Here is a 23,977-nt window from a genome sequence, read left to right as displayed (position 1 = left end):
CATTTTTAAGAAGCATCCAAAAAAGAGTATGGAAAACTCTGCCATGGAGTACTCTTTCGCCCGCTTCTAGCATAAATGAAGAAAGAAGAACACGATGTATACTTCCGCAAACCTCTACTGATTACATGACAACCCACAGACGATCTTCGGAAAGACTTGACAAAAGGCGTGATGTACATTTAGGACGTGGGAGACCGTCACATCAGTTGTATATAGAGTATTTTTTCGTAGACTCCAAGCAATTTGGCATGGCTGACGCAGACATCGATCGTCAGCTTCTCTGATTTGAATCGTTGACTGGGACTCATGCTTTCGTTCCCAAGTTTTTCTTTGGTCAAACTATTGAAGCACTGTTATGAAGGAAGGTTGACGTGATGGAGTATGATATTTATATGAACCAGAATGCACCAGAAAATGGCTGCATGCAAGTCATGACCCGCCAACCCCCCTACCCATCTTCCAAACGGCTCACAAGGATCAGCATGAGAACAACAACAACAGCAAAACACGATCGAATGCACCTCAAGTTCGCATAAATCAAAGTGATTACACAAGCAAAACGTCTTGAATTAAACATTCCAACAGTCTCTCTCTCTAGAACATATAACACGCTACGTCGTCTCCACCATTGGTATGTATTATCGCAGTCATCGAGCATGCATGACCACGTAACTGTGCATGTCCGCAAAGATGTGTACCTAGACAACGATGTACATTCCTCCCGAGGTATCTCAGCAAAACGTAAGAAAAATCGAAACAGATACAGAGGGAATGAAGCAAGCCGATTGTCAGCCATAAAGTGTATGAAGCTGACGGGTATTTAGGCGTGGAAAGCACAAATTAATGCCCAGTGTCGTAGAAGAAAAAACCAGAAAGTCGAAATGGGAAAGGGTATCGAGCAGTTTGTACGCTGGGGAAAACAGAACGGGTATGTGATGCTAAAGAAGATCTGGGGAACCGTTAGCGAGGTCTGAGTAAAAGAAGCCCACGATGCTCACCAAAGCACATTCTACCACTGTCTTCCGGCGCCAGATCCAGCTGCTGCCGGCTGGCCATCAACGTTGCCAGTAAGTTCGGCGACACGCGCTTTGATACGGGCGACACGGCTTTCGATGGTCTCTTCGCCACTGGTTTCACCTTCATCGGTGCGCTGGCTCTGGCTCACACTGCGGCTACGTCGGACCTGTTCTTCGCTAAGCCTTGCGGCGCGCTCTGCTGCGTTCTTTCTGATTTGCGCCCATCGGTCCTGAGATGGCGATTGCTGCTTTGTGAACTCGATAGATTCCTCAGAAATGTCATCCGCATACTCCGGCGCGCGTTGAGTTGGGGTCCTAGGGTTCGTCTGTTGCACCTGGCGACGAGGCACTGTCGGGGCGGCAGCGGCGTCGTCCTCGCTCTCATCGTCAGCAGGGGCAAACGCAGGCATGTCATCCATAGGGCCTTGGTCGAATCGAGAGAAGGCTTGGTCAATTTCTTGTTGCGTTGCCGGTGCTCCAGCAACAGGGCCGCCTGCTTGGATCGGCTCTGCGACCTCGGGCGAGGATGCCGCGGGACTAGGTTCGTAGTTTGGCGATGGCTCCTGCACGGGCTCAGGATGGTCATCGGTGTAGGTCGGCGATGGCTCTCGTACGTTGGGCTGATGGTCGTCCAGTCGAGAGGTACTGCGAACGGCATCGGATGCTTGGAAGTACGAATCATCCGCAGGTGCAGGCGCAGGTACTGCTGCAGGCGTCTCGGTCTTCTTTCTTCCAAAAAGCTTCCTGAATCCACTGCCTTCCTTCTTCTTCAATTTGTTCGGTGAGACCTTCTTTCCAGGTGCGGCACCCTGATCCTCACTGACGCGAGTCTTGGACTGAGGAGCTACGACTGGCTTGCGATCGGGGATGGACTTCCTCAAGGCAGGGTGCTGGTTCGGAGTCGCGCCTGTCTGAACAGACTTCTCATCCGAGATGGGCAGTGGTGTCGCGAAGGGCGTTTCCTCGATGGGTGTGGACTGTTCCCGCGTCATTGCAACGGGGAATGACTGTTGCTGAGGAAGTGGAGTCTGGGTAGGTGACTCATGTGGCCAAGGTACTGGTGTCACAGAGGCCTTTGTAGGCGTGGTGGTATCAATACGAGCGGGTGAGTCTCCTCGCTCAGACTTTGGTAGCGCAGGAAGGTCCCGGTTTGACACGCTTGGAGGCAGCGGGGAAGCGCGGCCATTGGCAGCTGCTGTAAGGTTGTTCTTTGAGCCTCTACCCGCAGTGTGATCACCAAGGTATTGCGCACGGAGAGCGTCCTTATCGAGGGCGGCTTCGCCAAATTTCTTGTCCCACTGCATGGCCGGACCAGCCTCGTTCACCAGATGTGGCTGCAATGTAAGCACACTGTTCGTTTTGACGGACGTAGTATCGTCGGTACGTCCTCGGCGTGTCGCAAATTCTTTTGCATCCTTCTCATCACGCTCATTCTGAGCCAGTTTCGCGGCTGCAGCCTGTATTCTTGCGTGCTGGTCGGGGCCAATGCTAGTCTTGCTCATGGGCGTGTTGGTAGTCGTCCGGCTGTATGGCTCTTTCGGAGTTGGCTTCTTGCCTGTCGACTTCCGCCGACCAAGTCGCCCGCGCCTCGTGAAGCTGAATTTGGACTTCTTCTCCACAATGTACGCACCCTCTTCAGGAGCAGCTGCACCCTTGACCTGCTCTTCCATGACCAGCCACTTTGCGCCCTGGATGCGTGTCTCGATCAACGTGCATCTTCCGAACGCAGCCTTGCGATCAGTAGTCTCTTCGGAAGCCAGACTGATCATCCATACCCACCAGAAAGTCTCGTCGAGATCGAATTTGGTGATGCTTGCCAGCTCGCCAGGCTCGAGGTCGTCTTCGCTGAGGCCATTTCGTACGTGTGACTGAGAGCTGTGTACGCGGTGCTCTCCTAGTGGTGGGAGTTTCTGGTTTGGCATCAACAAGGTAGTTGGAGGAGATTGGTTGTTCTCGTCAGCAAAACCCGAGGACAAGAAGTCCGCCCACGAAGGAGTGGTTGGGCGACCAAAGTCGGTGTTGTTTGAGCGGGGCCCGTTTCGGAGACTAGAGAACTCTCGTGGGTTGCCACCCACTGGGGTACCGTTGGTACTGGCGGAGCTGTCCATGATACCCGAAAACCCGAAGTCTTCAAAGCGGGACCATGACGGGTCTGGCGTAGTGGGGTCGGCGGCCGAGACAGTCGATTGATTTGCCGTAGCAATGCACTCGAGTACTCTGCGGCACTCATCCGTCAGGGCCTTGACGGTGTCGTCGTATTCGGAGAACTGCTGTAGCGCTCTGTCGTCGTCTCGGTATTCGAAGTTCTTTGCGCGACGCAGCAACGCGAATGGTGTAGGCGATACGGAGTCGACAATCATAACCACCTTGGTTGTTCGCGTTTGCATAAGGGTCGGTGTTTGCGGAGGGTATTCGGTCTGGGAGAGCAGCGCCTGGAGTGACCGTGGTAGAGCAGAGATGCCACCGACTACGTTCATATCTGGCGATAGCGATCGCAGGTAGGCGAAGAAGAGATGGCTGGCAGCATCCGCGGCCCTACAATTTAGTTAGTATGCGTTGGTCGTCTAGTCCAGCGGGAGTGCTTACTTCTCCCATGTGCGATAACCACCGTCGAAGCCCTTGCCGTCTTCAACGAACTCAAAGGCCCACCATCCGGCTAAACGAGAGAGCTTCCTGCCACCCATGCCGTTGCTCTTGCCTCTTGCGGCGACCGCAGACAGGAGGTCGAAGAAGTCGAATATGATGTGCTTGCGAGCTTCGGAGTCGACGCTGATTGGTATGAAGGTGTCAAAAGCGTGGCGCGCGAAGTTTGAATCTGGACAGAACGTCAGTGGTGATTGGGCATGTCTTTGCGGTCGCCTTACCAGACTCGCCGATTCGGAAGAGCTCGTATGCGTCCCAGGTGACTACACCGCCGGGCAGTCTGCTCCAGCACCATTTTATGATACTGCAGAGCGTCTGGCTACGTCAGCGCATGGATCGATGTGGTGAGACGGGTATGTTAGCCTACCAACGGCTCGGTGAGCCGCAGTTCCTGTGCCAGCCCCTCGCCTGTGTATTGCCGTGTGCCCTCGTAGGCGGCTTTGAAGAAGTTGCGTACGAAGTTGCGGGAGGCACTCGTGTCCGAGGTGGGGCGGAAGGGGAGGAGCATAAAGGGCATGTCCAGGGCTGTCGGGTGTTAGCAGTGCGTGCGGGGTGCCAATTGACGTGTCGACGTACCCCTCGATTTCATCTCTTGGGTGCAGACGTGGATGAGCTCCTGGATCTCGTCGGGCGCGACATCCTTGCGCGTCCATGATTCCTCCCAGCGGGGCTTGGGCGGCGCGACGGGCTCGGGGGCAGTTTTGGCGCCCTTTTGCTTGTCCTTGGAGTGGAAGACATTCTTGAAGAAAGGCATGTTGGTGTATGGCGGGGCGGTCTTCGCTACCACCAGGGCGAGTGACGCAGATGCGCTCGGGGGTGGATGCGCGACGCGGTAGTAGCGCGATGCAGGGACGGATGCTATTCAATTGCTTTTTCTGCGTATGGCTGCTGTGTTAGCAGTGTAGGTGTATAAAATCACTGCAAAGAGGTTCCTGGGCTCGGGCGGCCGAGGGGACGGATGGCTGCTGGCGGGAAAGGAGAAGAGCAGGCAGTTGCAGTCCGGCAGGCCTCATTAGGGTACAGGCGAAATAAGTTCCAATCGACGCCCGTCAATCGCCCATCCCTGCGCCGCCAAGCCCTCCCTTTGCAGCTAGCCCTCCAAGCAGCTGTGGCTTCTGCACGGGACATGCCTCTGTTTCGCATCTTTGCTTTAGTCGCCAGCACACCAGTCCCGGTACTCGAAAATCTACGCGGCAAACGCCTGGCTTTCGTGCGCGATTGGCGGGGCGGTGTTGATGTGTTGTCCCTCGTCGCGTCATCCACCGCGCATCCCCACCGTGTCACCGCTGACACCGCCTCATATCGCGCCCACTCGCCCTGCCTGGGCTGCTTCATCACCACCAGCCTTATCCCAGCTCTCAACACCACACAGCACCACTTCACGACGCCTCGTGGGACTGACCCTGCGCAATGCGCCCGCTGCTGATCCGACTAGCTCCCGACCCCAAGGGCCGTTGTCTCGTACGCATGAACCTGACTCCACTGTAAATCTAATACTCGTGATGCTATGGCGGCGGCTGAGAAGAAGCACATGCACCAGCTGAACTCACCCGAGGCCTGAACATCCTATCTGACAGCCGCTGGCAGTGACACCAACTGTACTTGCTCGGATACAAGAGCGCATCTTCCTGATCAATTATCGCAGGCAATTGGCTTGTCACATGTCAATATACCAGGTGTAACGCGACGAGCAGCCAATTTGTGTTGATGCAACCGCAGTGTCGTGAGGACACCATCTTACCCTTATGCTCACGTCAATAATCAACGTCTTATCATCTCTCTGCTTTTTGCTTCCAGACAACCGCGCGACCGTCGCGCGCAATTTCCTGCAAACCCTTCCTGGTGGTACTTCGGCGTATCTTTGAAACGACAGAACAAAGTCAACTCTCCTTCACTTCCGCCCGCGTTCCGATGGCACGCCAATGTGTTCATGGCAGAACCCTGGTGGGAATGCAGGCTCAATGAATATGACATCAGCATAGAAGCCACGGTTTCTCTGTATCTGAGCCTGCGGGAGCTGCCAATAGGGGCAGACTATCGGCAGTATTTTCAGCAGAGACACCCTATAAATTCAGATCGACAGGTGTTGTACCGCGAGAGACACCGTCTCAACTCTTCCTGATGCAGACGAGTGCTCACTCCCGACGTGTTGTCTTCGGGCTTGTGCAATCGCCAAGCGTGCGGGCACGTGTTTTCGTGATCTGCGCTAGCCAAAGCTTCAAATCCATTCTGGCCTAGCTCCAGAGCTATCGAAATGCCGTCCCGTTGACATCTCGACGTTGTCAGTACCCTGAACGCGTTCAAAAGCGACCCCTCGTGACATCTAATTAATGCGATCACCAGAACTAGTCCCTTCTTGAAAGATCCGCGCAGAATTCCGGGTTCGCTTTCGTTTTAGTTATTCTCTCTGTTGCGGGGTGCAGACAGCTTCCGATCATGCCAGCCCAAACAACATGTCCGATACCCGAAGTCGACCGCGCACTGTCGTCATACATAAACAATCGGGAAGACACGCTAAGGATTCGACGCGCTCTTTCCAAGTATCTCACCTCAAGCCTGAGGCCCGTCAATGCAGCGACCCAGAACCAGCATCTGAACCATGAGTGCCCACAGAACCTATCTGCGGCCAACACCAACCCTCCAGGCCTGAAGGACACTCGTTTGGAATATCTACAAGCTCTGCGGGCCAATTCCCAAACGCAAGCAAGACACCGTGAACTTCAGACGTCGTTAGAAGATCTACGCAACCGCTACGTAGACGAGAACCCAACGCAACCAGAATCAGAATACGACAACGAAGTTACGCGAGGCTATGTTGCTTTACTACGACAGCGCCGGCGTTATGCAGAACTCCAGGTCATCCAAGAGTCTCTAGACAAGCTCCTCACCGCAAAGCCATCGACCGCTGCGGCCGACCCAAGAGCTTCCATCAAAAGCGCCATCGGCGAGCAACCAGACTTACCCGCCGAGAGGCTAGAGCAACTATCGCAAGCCGAAGATGACCAAAACTGGGTCTTCAAGCTGAAGCAGGAGGTCCTCGAGGCGCGAACAGCCATGGAGCGCGCCCAAGCCGCGAGGCAGAAGGCCCAGGACGAGATGCCGGGTGAGCCCGGCTTACAAGCGCAAGTTCATGCACTCGAGCGAGCAAGAGACGAGCTCGTTGATTGGGTACAAGGGGAGTTGGCCAAGATGGAAGAGGACAGTGTTTTCCTTGAGGATGCCTCGCCCGTCAAACGTCCAGTCAACGTCGCAGCACCCGTCGATCTTGCGTCAGCAGAAACACAGATACGGGAATCGTACAACAAGTACATTGAAGCTCGTGCTAGTCTGCTCGAAGCTCATGCAAGTCTTCAGCAACCGCTGGATGTCCAGACTGACGATCAGAACGGCGGTCAAACTACACCCAACGAGGACAGCAAAGCCGCAGCAACGAAGCCTGTCCGGCCGATTACCAAACTCTTGCCTTACCTCCCGCGTCTTACCCAGATAGCCAACAACGAGCGTTCTCTACTCCAGCAATCTGTATACCTCCAGAGTCAGATCGCATCTGCAGACCAAGACATTGAAGAAGCGCTTCTCCGGCTCTCTGGTGAAAGCCATCTCCTGCCCGCTGGTTCGAAAGAAGTTGCAGCATGGGGCAAGACAGCACGGGAAGCTGAGGCTGCTACTGAAAAACTGGTGAAGGAGCGTCTGCAGGCTGCCCGGCAAGAAGTGGGCAGTGTGAGCACGATTGTGGAGCTCTGCTCGCTGCAGAGCAAGGTGTTGGAGTCAGCATAGGACGAGGGGGCGATGATAGCATGGGATAGGAATTGCGGAACCTAGGCTACGGCCACAATCAAGCGGGAGAATACTCTTTTCGCCGTTCACATAGGGCTTGTACGTATCCCTAGAACGAACAGTGGCATGACCTTCTTACATTGACATCACCATGTCAGACCAGCTCCTTTCTTCGATATGAATGGCCTACATTTACATGGCTGACTGAACAAGTGATGTCTGAGAAGATTACCATTACTCATAATTTAACATCGAAGTGCTTTTTGTTTGGTTCTCAATATAAGTGCACCGTTGTTTTACATCTTGTAGAATCATCTTGAGCAGCTACCGACACTCGTCTCAGCATGGTCTTGCCAGCATACGGCGATGGAGGTTGGAACAAAGCAATAGAATGCGAGAGACAGCCAGAGCTTGCACATAACTCTTTCTCCGTGGCCATTTTGGGACACAAACACCATGCGGAGATTCGTAGCGATTTTCGAAGTACTACCTCGCGAAAGAGAGTAGTCGAGATTGCAGAAGCGCAAAGCGCAGATGGCAGGCTTTATATAGCCGTCGGTGTCGGTCATCGACAGCAATTTGAGCGCGCGATCTTTGACAGATGCAGACGAAGCATCGTATTGTCATCAGGAACTTTGAAGTCTTGCATGACGGCTATATATCTACTAAGCACCTCTTTTTCGTTTCTCAGAAGTACCGGCATTTTAAACATAGAATATATGATTGAGAAGTTGCGTAAAAATTCATTATTCTCTTCTCCTTGGACATGGCATTGCATCCTTTTGGTTTTGTTCCAGAGTCCAGGAGGATCGGCCATGCGATAGTTGCGGCGTCATTTTGATTTAGCAGAGTCGGGCTTCGAGACATAGAAAAGTGAAAGAGAATAGAACCCGAAGGTTTGTATGCTCATCGTATCGTCGAAACGGGACATGTGATTGTAGAATGTGCATCTTGAATGGCAATAGCCCTTGGATGAATTCCGTTCTCGGCTCGCGCCAGGACATAGTCGAAGCACTCAATTTGTTTGGTAAGAAGACATGATACCGCATCTTCGCATTTTGGTTTGAAGACCGAGTAGCTTAGGGTGATAAGAGGAAGACTGTGAGGGGCAGGAACGGGCTTTTATATATGTGAGCGGTCAGTGCGCTGCTTTAACTTCGTCATACAAACCATGACCAAGTATGTTGTAGACCAGTTATCCAGCATCAATACATATCAGCGAACACCATAGTGTTGGCGCTTAATTAGTGGCTGCCTGAGCAGTCTCAAACCATCAAATGACATCCTCGTGTTTTTGAAGATGAACACATGTGTTCATGTATTCGATAACAGCACATCTAGTCTCCTTGGTCCTCTCCATGACGTGCGCAAGTACGCGTCTCCGAACCGTATTTTCCGACAAGAACATCAAAACCTTTTGTGTGAATGCTGTAGCGTACACTCAAACATGCGTTCAGCATGTCTCGATTTCTTGCTCACACATAAAACTATAGCCTATGGGTTTGGTTCAAACAACGCAGAACACATCGCAACGCTGGGTTATCTTTTTGGAACATAGAACCAGTCATATGTGTTTTCTTGGTGGGAAAAGGTGAGTACATGCGAGGAGAAGAGCAGTACCAAATCGATATTTTATACCAGACCCAGCACTACTCACGCCATTTGAAATAGCTGCTTTTTCTTTGTTTTTGCGTGAAAGTGAACACTCAGTCTCATCGAATCTTTTCTTCTCGCTTTTCTCACTCCGAAAACAAGGAAGTTGTGGAAGAGAGCAATGGCGAACAGCCCCTGGCTATAACCGCGTCGTTGACGTTTTTGGAATGCGCACATGGCATGTTGATCTGAACATTTGGAGAAACCTCCGGCGGAGAACCCACAAACATATGCCTTGTGAAGTCGGTATTCTGAAGGTTCGTCTTTTGAGAAAGTAATGAAGGCATGAGAAGAGTTCTCAGCACATAGATCACGTCGTTGTAATTTTGAAAGTCGGGAAAACTCCATCACGTGAGGCTCAGGTGTTTTGGATATGTTTCAGGTTTAGAAGATGATGTAGGAAGTAAGGTAGCGGCAGGCTGTGAGCTTATGTAGGCATCGCTGGAGGCCTGTGCGTGCGCATGCCCCAGGAACGTTTTAGTACAGAATCGCTCGAATCAGACATCACCTGATCCAAGACTGCCTTCGCTGAAAACAGGACATTGAAAGAAATCTAAGGAGGTATCGTAGGTATCTATGCATCAGTAATCGTTCAAAACCAATCCAAGTATGCTCCGCCTCATAGCATAGCAACCACACAGCTCGCCAGTGCCAGAATTTTACATGCTCATCACCTCCAATAGCCTAGACTTCTCTCCAATTCCGACTAGTCACTCGCTCTCTCGTATCCAGCCTCGGGCCTCTACCCATTTCACGATACTCTCTCGCAAGCCCACCTCTATCACTTCCCTGATCGATCATCCTCACCGCCCTCCTCTCTTCCACAAATGTAGCAGGTTGTCCATTTTCATCGATACCCTTCCAGCTTCTGATATCATTGATCTCAGCTGAATGTGCGCTCTCCGAATCGGTATCATCATCTTCTTGTCTTCGGCGACTAGGCGGTGGAGTCATAGAACGAGTTCGTTCGAGTGCTCGTGGGCGGGAGACATGGCGAAATAGTGGCCGCGGTGGTCGTCCAGGTGACGGAGGAGAGGGCGGAAGACGGGGCGTACGACGTGCGGGAAGAGGAGAGATGTTGCGGACCAGTACCTCCTCAAACCGTCTTGAGGGCGGAGGAGAAGGTGAAATACGGCGCTGTCGATCAATGCGAATTTCCTCTTCGTACTCCCTTCGTGGAGACGGCGATGAGTGCCGTATGCGAATCCTCTCGAAGTCCTGGGATAGTGGCTCTTGTGGAGGATCGTCTACAATCCGACTGCGGGAATACTCTCGGTAATGCTCGTACTTGTCGCCACTCGCCAGTCGTTCGTCGGCATACCTTGATCTTCCTCTTGGCTCAAGTACTGGCTCTTCTTGCCTTCTTCCACCACCAAAGTGAACACGAGGTCCTCCGACTTCGACGCGCATGCTCTGCTGACTTTCGCGCATGGTATCTCTTCGCCTGTGAGAGGTTTCGTGCTCGGTGCCTAGGGGCTTCAGGATGCTCCGACTAGGTGAATCCAAACGGCGACGTGGCACAGACTCAGCATTGCTCGAAGTTTCATCCGACGCCTTGAGAAAGCTACGCTGCTCTGGTCCAATCGGGCGGTGCGGCCTCGGATGCGACATGAGACGAGCTTCCGCTTCCTCGTTTCGCCTTTCAGCCCGGAAGCTGACACGAACTGGAGATCTACTTGAACTCCTAGTACGTCTTTCCTGAGACTCGCTCCGATAGACAACTCTCGAAGATCTTGTCGGCGGCGGGGGCGACGGACTGAGTTCGATGATCCTTGAGCTTGCCCGGCGCGATGGACTTCTCTCGACCTTCCTGTAGGAGTGAGCACGGACAACGTCTGGAGGAGGCCAAACCTCGTCAGATCTCGAGGTAAGACTAGGAAGTGGCGGAGGTGGCGCAGGGTACACTTCATCCGACCGTGTTTCTCTAGTGCGGACGATGTCAGGCGGGGGCCAAACTTCACCAGCATACCTGGAAGAGCGGCGAGGACTCAATGAGGAAGCTTTGAGTTTTCGTTCCGACCTAAACTCTCGTGTCGGCTGTTGAAGCACTCGCAGGCCCAGGCGCGCCTGACTGGACTCTCGTCTAACAACACGAGGACGACTGGGAGAGTATCGCGTGACATAGATCTCCTCTCTATTTTGTCTTCGGCCCCTACGCTCGTCATGGTCGATGTCGATGTGGACACATTCTTTAGGCCAGTCGCAGGGTTCCTCGGCCGTACATCTTCGAATGTACCTGTATCTGCTGCTTGAACGATGTGAGCCTGCAAGCTTCTTTTTGCACCTTCGACAGGGTGTGGGGATCATGGGCTTGTTAGGAAGGACCGGGTTATTGCGATGGAAACCTGCGGAGCGCATCTCGCCGCAGTGACTGCAGGTGTGACAGAGCATAACTGGCACAGCTACTTCTTCTACCTGCGGGGGTGGTGCTTGCGCGGCATGTGATTGTCCGTATTGTTCGTAGTGGTATTGCTCGCTTATCTGCCTCGATCTTGACTCCATGATCTCCTGCTGCGTATTGCGTGATGATGGAACCATCGCGCTCGTAAGAGGAGCGCCTCGTCGACGTTCCATTCCAGAACTTGGATTGCTACGCTGCCAGTCGGCGTTGTACCCTGGCGGAGGTGGTGGTCGTGCGTCGTAGCCCAGTGGAGTATGAGCGTGCCCTTGTGGTCCGGCTACTGACGGTATCTGCTGTTGACCCTGTTGTTGTGACTCAGGGCTTAGGAGCGGTGGTGGACGCTGCGGGATCCCTAGATGATTGTACACGCCCTGACCATATCCAGCTTGCTGAGGGTATCCACCCTGCTGAGGGTATCCGGCCTGTTGAGGGTATCCAGCTTGTTGAGGATAGCCTCCCTGGTATCCGGGAAAAGAAGCGACGGACGAGGCAGCTGGCGGAGGCGTGGGTGCTGTGGGAGGGACTCCGAGCCCTTGGAATTGCTACACGGCGGGTAAGCCAGGTTCTATATTTGCTGACGCACTGCGCGCGGGCGTCGATGAGATGGGGCCGAACATGATTACGTCTATTCTTGCTGTCAGCCAACTTCTGGTCTCAGGCGACAATGGCGCACTTACACATTGTAAAGATACGAATTGGCTGGCCGGGCGAAGGAGCCGGGGTACTGAGGAATTGGCTGGCCTTGATCCTGGCCTTGCCCGCTACTGCCACTGCCGCCAGTGCGGCCCATATACGACTCAAAGGCCCTTCTCTGTTCTTCGTTCGCCATATTGTTGTTTGAGCAGGTGCGGACGTGCGACTCGAAGGCGGAGGGAAGACTGGCCCTGGTCGTGGGTCCCACGTGGGCGACCGGGAAAACGCGAGCAGGTGTTAAGAGGAAGGAGCGACGGAGAGAGATGTGGGGTAGACAAATGATGGTTTGAAAAGCATGTGAGAAAGCATGTCGATGAACATGGAGTCAAAGTGAAAGAGCAGACGCGCAAGCAGGATTGCGCGACTGCGAAACCGCATCTCCAATCATGATGGTCAATCTCACCGCAACTCACCTCATGGACACCGACAATGGGACTTAAATATTCTTTTATTTCTTCCCAGACGCCCGCCTGCGAACAATGCCAACATGGCTTCTTATTTGTACAAATGCTATAGATCTCTAGCAAGATTTTGATACGCCCACCATATCTACTCAACTCTCAATACCCTAGGTCCCTTCCTCTTGGTGGACCGCTTCTTCTTGTGGCCCTTGTCGAACGATACGGCGCTTTGATGGTCGCGACCAAAGTTGTCAAGATCCTTGACCTTGTAGATTCTGATGATCCAGTTCTCGCTGGTAAAGGCCTCCTCGATGGTGCTGAGCTCGGGGCCTTGAGCGGGAAGACGCGCGCCACGGACACGGTCCTGGGCTTGTCCGGCGGGGAACAGCGCGTTGTAGTTGTAGTAAGACATCTTGTACCTGACATTCTGTTAGTATCTGCTGGAGTCGGTGGGACTAAATCACTTACATCAAGCTGTTCTTCATGGTGGGGGTAGCCTCCTCGTCCACACGGTACTCGCCTCGTGGAGTGAAGAAGTTGCGCTCCTTGACCTCATCGGGCCAGATACCCTCGGCAATCCTGACCATCCAGAGGAACTTGTTGATGTCGTCTCCAGAGTAGCCAAGTAGACCACCAAAGACGACCAATACGTAGTCGACCTCGTGTTGACGCATGATGGGGTAGCTGACCTCCTCCCTGGAGCTCATGGCCTTGCCGACGGTAGCAATGTGCGTGTTGTTCCAAGTGTTGTTGTCGACAAGGGTAGGGCGGTCGGCCATACCACCGATCTGGTATCCGTAGTCCCACCACGACATGATCTTGGCGTTCTGAGGGGTGTTCTGCCTGAGCCAGTAGTATGCCTCACGGTAGTCATCGATGATGTGTTGGCTACCGTCAGGAAGTCTGGATGCGAGCACGACGGAGGGCGAAGAGTAGGCGTTGGAAGTGACCCATGTGCAGTGCAGAACGAACAGCATGAGGTAGATGGCGGCGGTTCCGGCGACGGTAAGCTTGGAGGCATACGAGTAGATGCCGACGAGCGGGTTGCGTGTAGATCGGAGACCCTCGGGAAGGATAGCTGCAGCAGCGACTGCAGCGGTATCGGTGCTGCCGTTCTCGGTGACAGGCTTAGGGGTCTTGACGTCGAGGTAGGTGTCGAGAATCTGCGAGAAAGCAATTGCCGATGCAACGCAGACAATGGGGGTCAAAGTGAGCATGAGACGAACCATGACACCAGCGAAGTAACTGGCGAGCACAGCGTAGATGACAATGAAGACCTGCTCGTCGGTCAAAGTGCGGAAGCACAGGTAGACACCGGCGGGGAAGAGCCAGATCATCATGTTGAGATCGAAGAAGAAGGCAGGCCATGCGGTAGGCTGATGCTCGGAGACGGAGGCGATGATAGGAATGTGGATCTTGGCGTATCCGGTATCCCAGAGCGAGTAGAAACGGCCAGTCCAGGGCGCAATGACACCAGAGACGGTAAGAAGCACCAGTCCTCCGACACCGATGAGGAAGACACTCAGAACCAGAGCACGGAGCAGTGTCTGGAACTGCTTGCCGGGAAGTTGTGCGCGAACCCAGTCGACAAAGGCCACCAGCTGGAGGAGGCCAAAGACACCGAGCGCGGACATGTGCTCGCTACTGCGGATGGGCAGGAAACCGACGAAGGGAATCTGCATACTCGCAAGCGTACCGAGCGCATACCACGAAGTGTAGCTGACGTATAACCGCGGGCTGTATCGTCCCATGCAGATCAAGACGAAAGCGTGCAGGGGCAGCAAGTTGGTGATGAAGACGTATCCACCCCACGCTGACACCATGTATCCGTAGAACAGCGCAGTCAATGCACCCCAGAACATGGATCCGAGCTTGACTGCCTTGATCCACAAGAAGAAGGTGAAGACGAGCAGGAAGATGGCAATGGCCTCGTTATCGTAACTTCCTGCGACGGATCGCGAGATGTAACCGGGGGTGATGCCCATGAAGGCTGCGGCGAGCAGACCGGCCGAGGGCGACGGGACCATCTCGGAGGTCAGGAGGTACGTCGCGAGCGCGGTAAGACCTGAGAAGGCAGGCGCGAGGAGGACACAGATGTTTCGAATGTCGACGGGCATGGCGAGAGCACGGAGGGCGTGGTAGATGACACCGCTGGTGACCATCAGTCCGGGGTAGAGAGTACCACCCGTGACTCGTCCAAGAGGATGCCATGTTCCTGAATTCCATGTCAGTCCATTGTAGCTACATGGCATTGGGGCATGCGGCGGAGATGCGTACGGTCGTCGAACCAGTCCCAGAAGCTGTAGAAGCCATTCTGTACCAGGTATTTCGTCGCTCGGAAGTTGAACCACGGATCGACTGCATTGCATAATCAGTCAATTGCACCATAACTCCTCAATTGTAGTACTAACACTCGTGAATGATGCTCTCAAAGCGAATAACGGAGAACAGACGACTGCTTACGGCGGCGGCAGCGATGAGGCACAGGATGATCACTCGGAGCAAGCCTCGAGTGTTGCGGCCAGTCGCCTGCTTGAGCAGCTGCCCGTCATCTACGGCGGCAGCCATGTTTGCAGGAGAAGTTAAGGAAGGTGAGGTTGTTGGTCGCAAGGCCGCGTCACGGAACTTCTCGAGAGCTATGCTTCATGAGCACACGTTTCCAACTCCACGCCTCGGCATTTGGTTTCGCCGACCTTCAACACCCCTGCAACGTCATCACCATCACCAAGTCCGCGACAGCCACGGCGCGCCATTAAGCATACGGCAGTCTTTCACTTTGCATCGACTCACATATGCGAAAATTGTCTACTGGGTATCTGGATCTGCGCTCTGAGATATCACTAGTCTGCGCAAAAGAAATCCATCATGAAAGCCTCCATCTCTTCAACACTGCAATTGGCGCATACGCGATGGTTGCAGTTTGCGCAAGCAACATCAACAACACCGCAAGGGTTCTGACATACGCACTGTATTGATTAGCACTGTTGCAAATGGCTGAAACGGGTAACTTACACAATAGCGATTTGTTACCAGGGTCTTTTGTCTTCGCTTTGCGTGGCGTTCCTCATATACCGAATCTTCTGAACGCTGTCGTTTTACTGCAGTTCCTAGCGCGATATCACCTGCAAGTGGCGAGGGTCGCATCGATGCATGGCTTGACATCGGCATACTGGGCATGTGGTTTGGAGGAGGATGCGACGGGCGCGGTTGTCGAACATCGTCATCCACGTCTCCAGGAGCATCCACATCGCCGTCCTTGTCCCTCTCGTCCTCATCGTCAAAGTAGTCTCGTTTCTTCTTCTCTTCTAGCAGCTCTTTCTTCGGTCGGTTCTCTTCAGCACAGATCCAGTCATCGATATTTCTTCTCTCCTTCTCGAAGTGACGCGCTATGTGATCAAACCGCTCATCCCAAGCTGCATTGCGTCGCTCTTTGAGCTGCACTATATCTTTGCACAGGCCACACCAGAAGGTACCTTGGCAGTTCTTGCCAATCCTGCGGAGGTTGACACGCTCTTGAGCAACCTCACATGCCATCTTATGCTCCCTCTCCAGGTGGTTCTTGAACGCTCCTTCGCGGTATAGATGCACACCACAGACCTGACCTGTCTGAAGTTCTTGGCCGCAGCGGAAGGCTTCCTGCTGGAAATGCTGACTGTTCTCGTGGCGCTTCCAATCTGACTTTGCGCCAAAGCGTTTGTGACACTTGGGATATGTGCATCCATAAGGCCTGTTATGTCGCTTGATGTGCTTACGCAGATCGCAGTCACGAGCGACCGCAAATTCGCAGCCAGACATCGGACATATCTTGCCATTGTTTGAAGAGCTCTTGCTGGAGCGACGTTGTTGTGTGTCGGGGGATCCTGGGCCTTTGTTGACAAGCTCAGCCATCATCTTTAACAACGCATCATTCTTCTCGGACTTCGACGGCCTCCTGGATATATCGTCGCGATTGGCTTTTTGCAGCAACTCTAGTATGCGACTCTCAATATCCACAGGCTCCGGTGAATGCAAGCGCTGTTCAGACTTCCTCTTGAGCTCTAGTGCTTGCTGCTCAGCCTTAGTCTGGGGCGCATTGGATAAAGAAGAACCCTGTGAGGACTTTTGAATCTTGAGATGGTTACTTCCAGACGCACCAGGAGCGGCCTTGATAGTGGAGAGAGAATCTTGTATTCCCGGTGCATTGTGCCGAGAACGAGTCACCTTCGACACTTTCTGAACGCGACCGTTGTATGGTGCGGAAGTAGGCCCGGGTCCAGAGAGCTGAGATAGTGGCTGTGCTTTTGGCACAAATACGGAGTCCTGGCTCGGCGAAGTTAGATATCTGGCATCCTGCATCATGGGGAAGTCCATCATGGACATGTTGCCCATCGTTGGGCTTATGGAGAAAGGAATCTCCATGCCAGCTACTGTTGACCCAATGTCCAAGGGTGTGACGTTTGGTTTACCCTCTATAGGAGAGTCGACTCGCCTGGGACGCCATACCGATCTATCAATGTCAGCTTAGCTGACTCTTCAAGTGCGAAATGTGCAAATATACCTTTCTACGAGTTCGAGCACGTTCTCATCTTTGTGCATCCTCTCAACATGCTGCTTGAAGTTGTCCAGACGTGGCCAGATCTTTTCTTTATTCCTACAGTCCTCCACTGCACACTGATAAGACTTCTTATCAATGTCCTTCCGATGTAGGCTTTTCTGATGCCGCTCAAGATCGTTCGTAGTCGTGAAGCCCTCTACTCTTTTGCAACCAGGTACGTCACACTTGAAGGGTTTGCTGTGTTTGAGCATGTGTTTCCTGTCACCTTCATCAGCACATGGTCATCTTATAGTGATGCCCATACGCACTTGAACTCTGAGTTGCACTTGAGTACTTCTGAGCACTCATAGCATGGAAAGTCTTTCTTTGACCTCGACCTTCCACTACGACTGCTGACATGGGATCGTTGATCTGAAGGCATCCGTGACATCGTAGGAGCCTCGCTTGTGGCAGACTCGACATGCATGTTGTTAATATCTGACATGAAACTTGCCGATAGTTCCTGATGGAAATGATCGGGATCATTGCTTATGACCGACTTGGTGTTCCGCGAAACGTAACCCTCGTCAGATGGCAAAGCCTGACTATCAACGTCAGATCCCGGACTCCATGGGAACTTGAAATTCACATTCGATCGAGGGGAAAGATCATGAGAGCTACCAGACTGAGATAGCCTCATATTGTACGGACTCCATGCTGGCTCCGGTCCTCTGCCTGCAGTCGGGCCATGATAAGGCCGGACATATCGTGGATCGAGAAGGTCAAAATCCCTCGGCATATGGGATCCAATACCATTATCTAACAGAGAGAGATTGGTCTGAAGATGATTCATACGATCAAAGCCTCTCGTATGTGATGAAGTCCTTGGGGTATGTAAGGAGGCTGATGAGCTAGATCTTTGGCTCCGTACACTATGTGCACTCCGTGGTTGTTGGGAAAACGTGCTCTGCTGCGTCTGCACAGGATCTATGTGCAATGCAGGTATCTGGCGGCCATAGTATTGGTTGGGAACTGAAATGTTATACGACTGTTGATAGTCCCCGTTCTGGTTGTGGAGTGACATGTTCGCTATCATGGGTCAGCATCTTTCGGGGCTGCCTCAGGCACCAACATGCCACCCAAATTCATCCCAACCAACTTTCGAACATGGAAAGAGGCATCATAGTCGTACAAGCATCAGTATATAAGTACAGACAAGAAGAGAAATAAGAGTATAGAAAAGGCAACAACAACACATACCTCTAATCTCAGATCGTCAGCCTGCTGCGATATGGAAGCCTTACGCCTGCCTCAAGGAACGCCGTACGCAAACCGTTTCAGAGGAACAGGCGCGCAGCTGTGCATTAGTAGATTCCAGCTGCAGCACACCGCCCCAATCTGCTAAGATGACAAGCCAGATGGGTACATGTAACAGTTAATGTGTGTGAGGTCCTCCGTTTCGTGTCCCATGCGCACGGGCATGCGCTGCCTGCCGGTGAGATATGAGGAAAGGCTTCAATACCAAGACGCTGTCACCTCATCGCGTGCACCTGCCCTGCACTGGCTGTATCGGAGGACTTCGATTCGAGATGGGTAAAATAGAGGACTGTGGTATGTCGTCACGGGTTCTTTCCACACGCAGTGGTTATCGCAGTTGTACGCCTGTGATCGCGATGGCGAGGGTGCGCCGCATGTGGGCGGCCTCCCAGTCCTCCTCGCGCAGGGGCGCTACCAGGAAGGCGACCGGTGCCCTCTTTGCCCTCTTTCTCTTTCTGACAGCTCATTCGTGCTGGGGATGCACCTAGCGAGCCGTTCACCGAATTGCAGATGGAGGACTCCAAGTTGCGGGTGGCTGTGTTGAGAGTCCTCCATGTGCGTGGGAGACGCATACAGCCAATCACAGCCTCGGACCGGGTTCCTGCCCGGCGGCGCGATCGATTTAGCACGCCGCGCTGATGTGTGTATGACAGGGCGCGGGGGCTGCAAGTTTGAAAATAAGTCAGGCATTGTACTCGCGCAAAGGGGTTTTACTGGCGCTGGTGGTGGATGCCGTGCAATCACGCCCGCGCCCTTGTGGAGTGGAAGGTACTTAGGGGCTTTAAGTGGGTCGCAGCTTCCAGTCTACGGTGTATCTCACAGATGGTACTATATCGTATGGAGCGGACAACAAACTATGGAGAATCGTGGCATTGAGAAATTGATGCAATTAACGCGCCGATGTCTATAATACCATGCATGCCTATTGCACCATCAGATGCGACAATGTAGTCGATCCAATTCGAATCCGAAGCGACAGTAGGTATCGTAACGCGTCTAAACCAGATTCGCCTCGTAAACATGAAAACGTCTTCCGCTGCGGAAGAGTGGATATCGTACGAAATCAACGTGAGCCAAAACAAAATCAGATCCTACGCCTATCCTATGGGCGTATCGATCGAAACCCCTCCCATAATCCATCCCCGTCTATTGCTGATGTTGGTATTGATAGTTGTGTTGTGCCGTCAGATACGACATGGCAGGGTAGGTGCTGCCTTGTTGGTAAGCCATAGCGTTGTTGGTATCGTAACCCATATTCGGCATCTCAGTCGTCAAGCCCTGCGGCTCTTGGGTGTAATAGGAAGGAAAAGGTGTAGTCGTAGCATCGACCGGAGAGTCCGTGTACAGCGATTGCTGTTGTTGAACGGTATTAACAGGATTCATGCCATACTGTTGCACCCCACTCTGCATATTCCCATTCTGGTATGGCTGACTAGGAATTTGCAGCCCGTTCGTATAGCCATTGTGTGGCTTCCGAGGGACCTGTAGGCCTGGGTAGGTCTGGTTCGTGAAGTTTGTGGCATTGTTTGCCACATAGTTCGCATAACCGCTAGTCTGAGTCGGTGGCGGTGCCATTTGCGGTGGGGGGTAGGTTTGCATCGGCGTAGATCCTGCCTGAGATTTTATTTCCTGAGAGTAAAGACTGTGAGGGTCGATACCAGGTGCATATGCGGCATTAGGATTGTAGCGCGACGCGTTATCTAGTGGCGAACGGCCTGGAGTGATGGAGAGCTTGCGGCTTTCGGGTAGCTCTACCACGGGGCTAATGATGCTGTCCGCGTTGAGCTGCTTCTGGTCCACAAGCGTAAGAATAGGCATGCTGAGCTGCTCCATGTGTTTTGCCAAGTGAACAGTCAATTTCTTCCAGCTCGTACAGATGTTGCCACAAAACCGGCATGGCTCGTCCTTGGGTTGCTTAGTCGTGTCGCGACGACATCTTTCGACAATGGCCCAAATGTCATCTGCCTTTGCGTTAGCGAGATCTCAAACAAAAAGACTTGCCCATCTCACCCTGGTCACCAGTTGCTGTCGCGTCTTTGTGAGCGGCTCGGGTACGTTGCCGTGGCTCAGCTATCTTGTGTTCACGAACGAGATGCTGCACGAAGTTGTCCTTGCGATAGCAGGTATGGTTGCAGTCTGCGATCTGACATGTCCAGTTCTCCAGCTGACGGTGTCGCTCATTCTCATGTCTAACCCAGTCCGCCTTGCGCTTGAACGATTTGGGTTCCCCGCAATTGGGGAAGGTGCACGTGAAAGGCTGTACATCTTCATGCACATGCTTGGTCCAATCGGACGGCTTGTAGAACTTTTTGACCTTGAAACACAATGTGCATTCGAACTCGGCTGGTAGGCGCTTGACAGGGGGAAGAGGTACACCTGATGGGAACGCGGCAGGAGCCACATTACCTTCTAGCGGGGGCTCGCCATCGTCGTCGGAAGAACCAGGTGCAGTGACCTGGAAACCGATGAAAGGAGTTTCGGCATCCTTGGCACCGGCTTTCGGAGGGAGTTGCTTCGCCTCACCACCGAGGTCAGTACAAAACTTTGCAGAGGCACAATTCTTATGCTGTACGGCGTTGAGATGCTTGACCTTGAACTCCAATAATCTCTTGTATCTGCGCATTTGCTCCTGGGTGATACGCTCAACCATGAAATCAGCCAGGCGTGGGTTCAGTTGTCTAGCATGACTTCTGAAGCCGTCGTACGTTGGGACAATGGGATCGGTGCGGACCGTGAGATCCATACTAACGGGGTCTTGGTCATCTTCATCATCGTCTCCAGCTGGACTTGGCTGTGCGGAAGGCTTCGTGGCCTCTGTGTCCGCGAGCGGTGAAGCTAACATAGGCATCGGTGGACCTCCGTGCTGCGTCATCAGCTCAGCCAGCCCAGGCGATCTCCCTCTCCCGATATCGCTCCTGCTTCGAGTACGTCTGATGGCATTTTTGGGACCTTTGTACCATGGGCCCGCTGCCGCAGACAGACCTACTGAACTAAGTTGTCCCCCGTCCTTGCTATGACTGCTTAGGTTTGTATCAACTCGAGGAGATTTTGGACGACCCCAACTACCTATACGTTTCGGCTTCTCCATGATGGGCTCCTTAGACTTGTCCGAGGCTGCATCAGACTGCTGCACTGGTATACTGCCCTTGCGCTTGAGTATATTGCTTGGTGTACGTTTGGGTAGAATGTTTTCCAAGAAGCTGGGCCGCCGTTGTCGCTCCTTGCTCTTTCTTGGCTCGGGTTCGATGACTTTGATAACACCGGGAGCTGCACGTATGCTACCAATATCAGACTCGCTGAGACGGCGTGAGCCAACGGTTGCCGCAAGTGAAGCTTGTTCAACGTCCTTCGCTCGCACCAAGAAGCGCATCATCGCAGCATTGGATGTGGGCGGCTGATATCGAGCCGATGGGTTTGGCGGGTGTGGCTGCAACGGTCCATCTACCCATGGCTTGACAGCAGTACCGTCCTTTGGTATAAGTTCTTGTGTCGGAGGAAAGTACGAGTTTTCTATATGGCTTGCGTTGATATCGATCGCAGCGGGTGGGGATTCAGGTTCTGCCGACTCGTCATCGTCGTAATCGTAGTCCCCGTAATCGCTTCGTTCGTCAATGTACACCCCAGGTCCAGGTATGCCCGAATCATCTATACGGTCGAAATTGGTACGCACACCTAGCCCGAAGCTATCGGGGAGAGCCCGGCGTTGAATGTCGTTGTGACTCTTCGCTCGACGACGACCCGTGATGGGCTTGAGTAGATTATTCGAAGGCCCTACATCGCCTGCCTCGCTTCCGACCTCACTCTTAGTGAGCCACTCCTGCACTTCAAGCTTCTTCTCATCCTTCGAGCGTTGCTCTGCAATTTCCTCTATGCTGGGGATCCATGCGTCACCCATCCGGCGGCGCTCGTCAGGGTTGATACCGTTCTGCCCCGACTGTCCTGTCGTGAGCCAGGAGCCATCCTCGTTGCGATCGGGTCCACGGACTCCTGGTCGCGAATGCACGTTCTCGTGAGGCTCCGCTTCACTATCCGAGTCACCGTTATGGGCATACGGTGATAGGTGATTACCAGAATGACGACTGCCATAGCTGTGCTTGCTGACAGGCATGCTATTGTCGGAACGTGAAGGCGAATCTTCTCTGCTATAGTTCTCCACACGTACAATGGGACTCGTCAAATGTCGCGTGAGGGGCCTTGGGTTTGCCATTGACACGTTTCCGGGACTATTCGTTAGAGCCGGACTGTGTGTTTGCTTGATAGGTGTTGTATGCGGCAGATGATTCGCTTGGTTTGGCGGCGTCGACATGTTCCCGTTGTACTGCATAGAGGGGAAGGCTGAGCTCTCATCGCCTAGTGCCGGACTGGAATTGTTCGTCGCACTGGGCGACATTAATTGATGGTGCGGGTTTAGCGAAGTGTTATTGAGGTGGTTGCTTGGCTGAGCGTTGTACGTGTTCAGCGTCCCTGAGGTCAAGGCTGACATGTCAACATGCTCTTGGAATGCCGGAAAATTACTGGCCGAACCGTTATCGGCAAATGTCAGGCCAGAGAATTCATCGAGAACGTGTCCATTGAAATTTGGTGTTGCATAAGCGCTGAGATCGTGGTGACTGGGATCGCTCATATAACCTGTTTCTGGGCTAAAATGCTCAACTGAATGCGAGGGCGAGATGTTCTGTCCGTTTCCGTAGTAGGATCCCGGAGAAAGACCGTAGTTTTGAACTTGATTGTAGGCATTCGGTGGTGGATATGACATGTCCGGATGTAATGAGGAGTCGAGAGAGGATCCAACGTTAGGAGTGAAGATGGATTCCTGCCCAGGGGTGCTGGATGAGGGAAGCGATACCATGGACCCATCGTAAACCATGGATGTCGGCTCTGCAGAGTACGTGAATGTGCCTTGCGCGTCTGGCATTAGGAAGTTGCCGCCAGTAGGCGCAAGTTGATAGCCGCTAGTCTGCACATCCTGAGGGTGGCGTGGCTGACGCCGAGGGTCCTGGTAGGGCTGTGTATGCGTATCGACTGCTTGCATGATTATTTTGGCTGTAACGAACAACCTGAAAGTGGAGTCGATAGTAGATTAGGTCGCGACGATCAACAAATGGTTGCGACGGGCAGGGTGGTGTGGAGGGTAACGTGACTGTAGCCAGCGCTGCTTAGGGCGGCATAGTGCTGCCTGAAGGTTACTGATGTTGAATATTGCGAAAGTCAGAAAACCAGATGAGGGGAAAGTGTCGCAGCGCGTCCAGTTACCCAGATAGGTTGGTGGGATGGCGGAACGAGGGAGAGAAATATCGCAGTGCGGCTGAAAGCGAAAGAGGACAGGCTGCTGTAGCTTGAAGCTGGATGGCGATCTGCCTCGCACAGGACGGAAGTTTGGAGCCGTTGAGGCTAGAGGCAGTGCCGGCACTCTACGATGTTGACAGCTTCAGGGTGGGTCGCGAGCGAAATCGGGAGACGGCGCGCGCGAACAACAGAGAAGCGGCGTAAAGTGCTTGGATGGTTGGTAGAAACAGAGTGGATTTCGATGTCGACGGTGGAGCCAGCGGCAGCAACGAGCGAA

The 23,977-nt window shown here is 53.2% G+C and overlaps 4 protein-coding genes across 4 annotated transcripts; 1 reads left to right on the top strand and 3 right to left on the bottom strand.

The window, feature by feature from the left end:
• Positions 1–1,009: 1,009 nt before the first annotated feature.
• Positions 1,010–4,413, bottom strand: J4E88_004117 (uncharacterized protein; the record flags this gene model as incomplete). Its single annotated transcript, XM_049397764.1, has 5 exons — positions 1,010–3,551; positions 3,603–3,831; positions 3,881–3,974; positions 4,027–4,184; positions 4,236–4,413. 5 exons carry the CDS (start codon positions 4,411–4,413, stop codon positions 1,010–1,012), a joined length of 3,201 nt encoding a protein of 1,066 aa, XP_049256209.1.
• Positions 4,414–6,095: 1,682 nt separating this feature from the next.
• Positions 6,096–7,436, top strand: J4E88_004116 (uncharacterized protein; the record flags this gene model as incomplete). Its single annotated transcript, XM_049397763.1, has 1 exon — positions 6,096–7,436. One exon carries the CDS (start codon positions 6,096–6,098, stop codon positions 7,434–7,436), a length of 1,341 nt encoding a protein of 446 aa, XP_049256208.1.
• A 5,296-nt stretch (positions 7,437–12,732) lies between these two features.
• On the bottom strand, positions 12,733–17,149 carry J4E88_004115 (uncharacterized protein; the record flags this gene model as incomplete). The annotated part of the gene is made up of 6 exons (XM_049397762.1): positions 12,733–13,003; positions 13,053–14,799; positions 14,862–14,942; positions 14,996–15,220; positions 15,755–17,052; positions 17,142–17,149. 6 exons carry the CDS (start codon positions 17,147–17,149, stop codon positions 12,733–12,735), a joined length of 3,630 nt encoding a protein of 1,209 aa, XP_049256207.1.
• Positions 17,150–19,560: 2,411 nt separating this feature from the next.
• Positions 19,561–23,446, bottom strand: J4E88_004114 (uncharacterized protein; the record flags this gene model as incomplete). Its single annotated transcript, XM_049397761.1, has 2 exons — positions 19,561–20,375; positions 20,425–23,446. 2 exons carry the CDS (start codon positions 23,444–23,446, stop codon positions 19,561–19,563), a joined length of 3,837 nt encoding a protein of 1,278 aa, XP_049256206.1.
• Positions 23,447–23,977: the final 531 nt, after the last annotated feature.

This window comes from Alternaria novae-zelandiae (genome assembly GCF_023758075.1).
Source record: "Alternaria novae-zelandiae strain BMP 2774 chromosome Unknown scaffold_7, whole genome shotgun sequence".
NCBI classification, from domain to species: domain Eukaryota; kingdom Fungi; phylum Ascomycota; class Dothideomycetes; order Pleosporales; family Pleosporaceae; genus Alternaria; species Alternaria novae-zelandiae.
The sequence above is the reverse complement of the archived record's forward strand: the minus strand, read 5'-3'. Positions and strand labels throughout refer to the sequence as shown.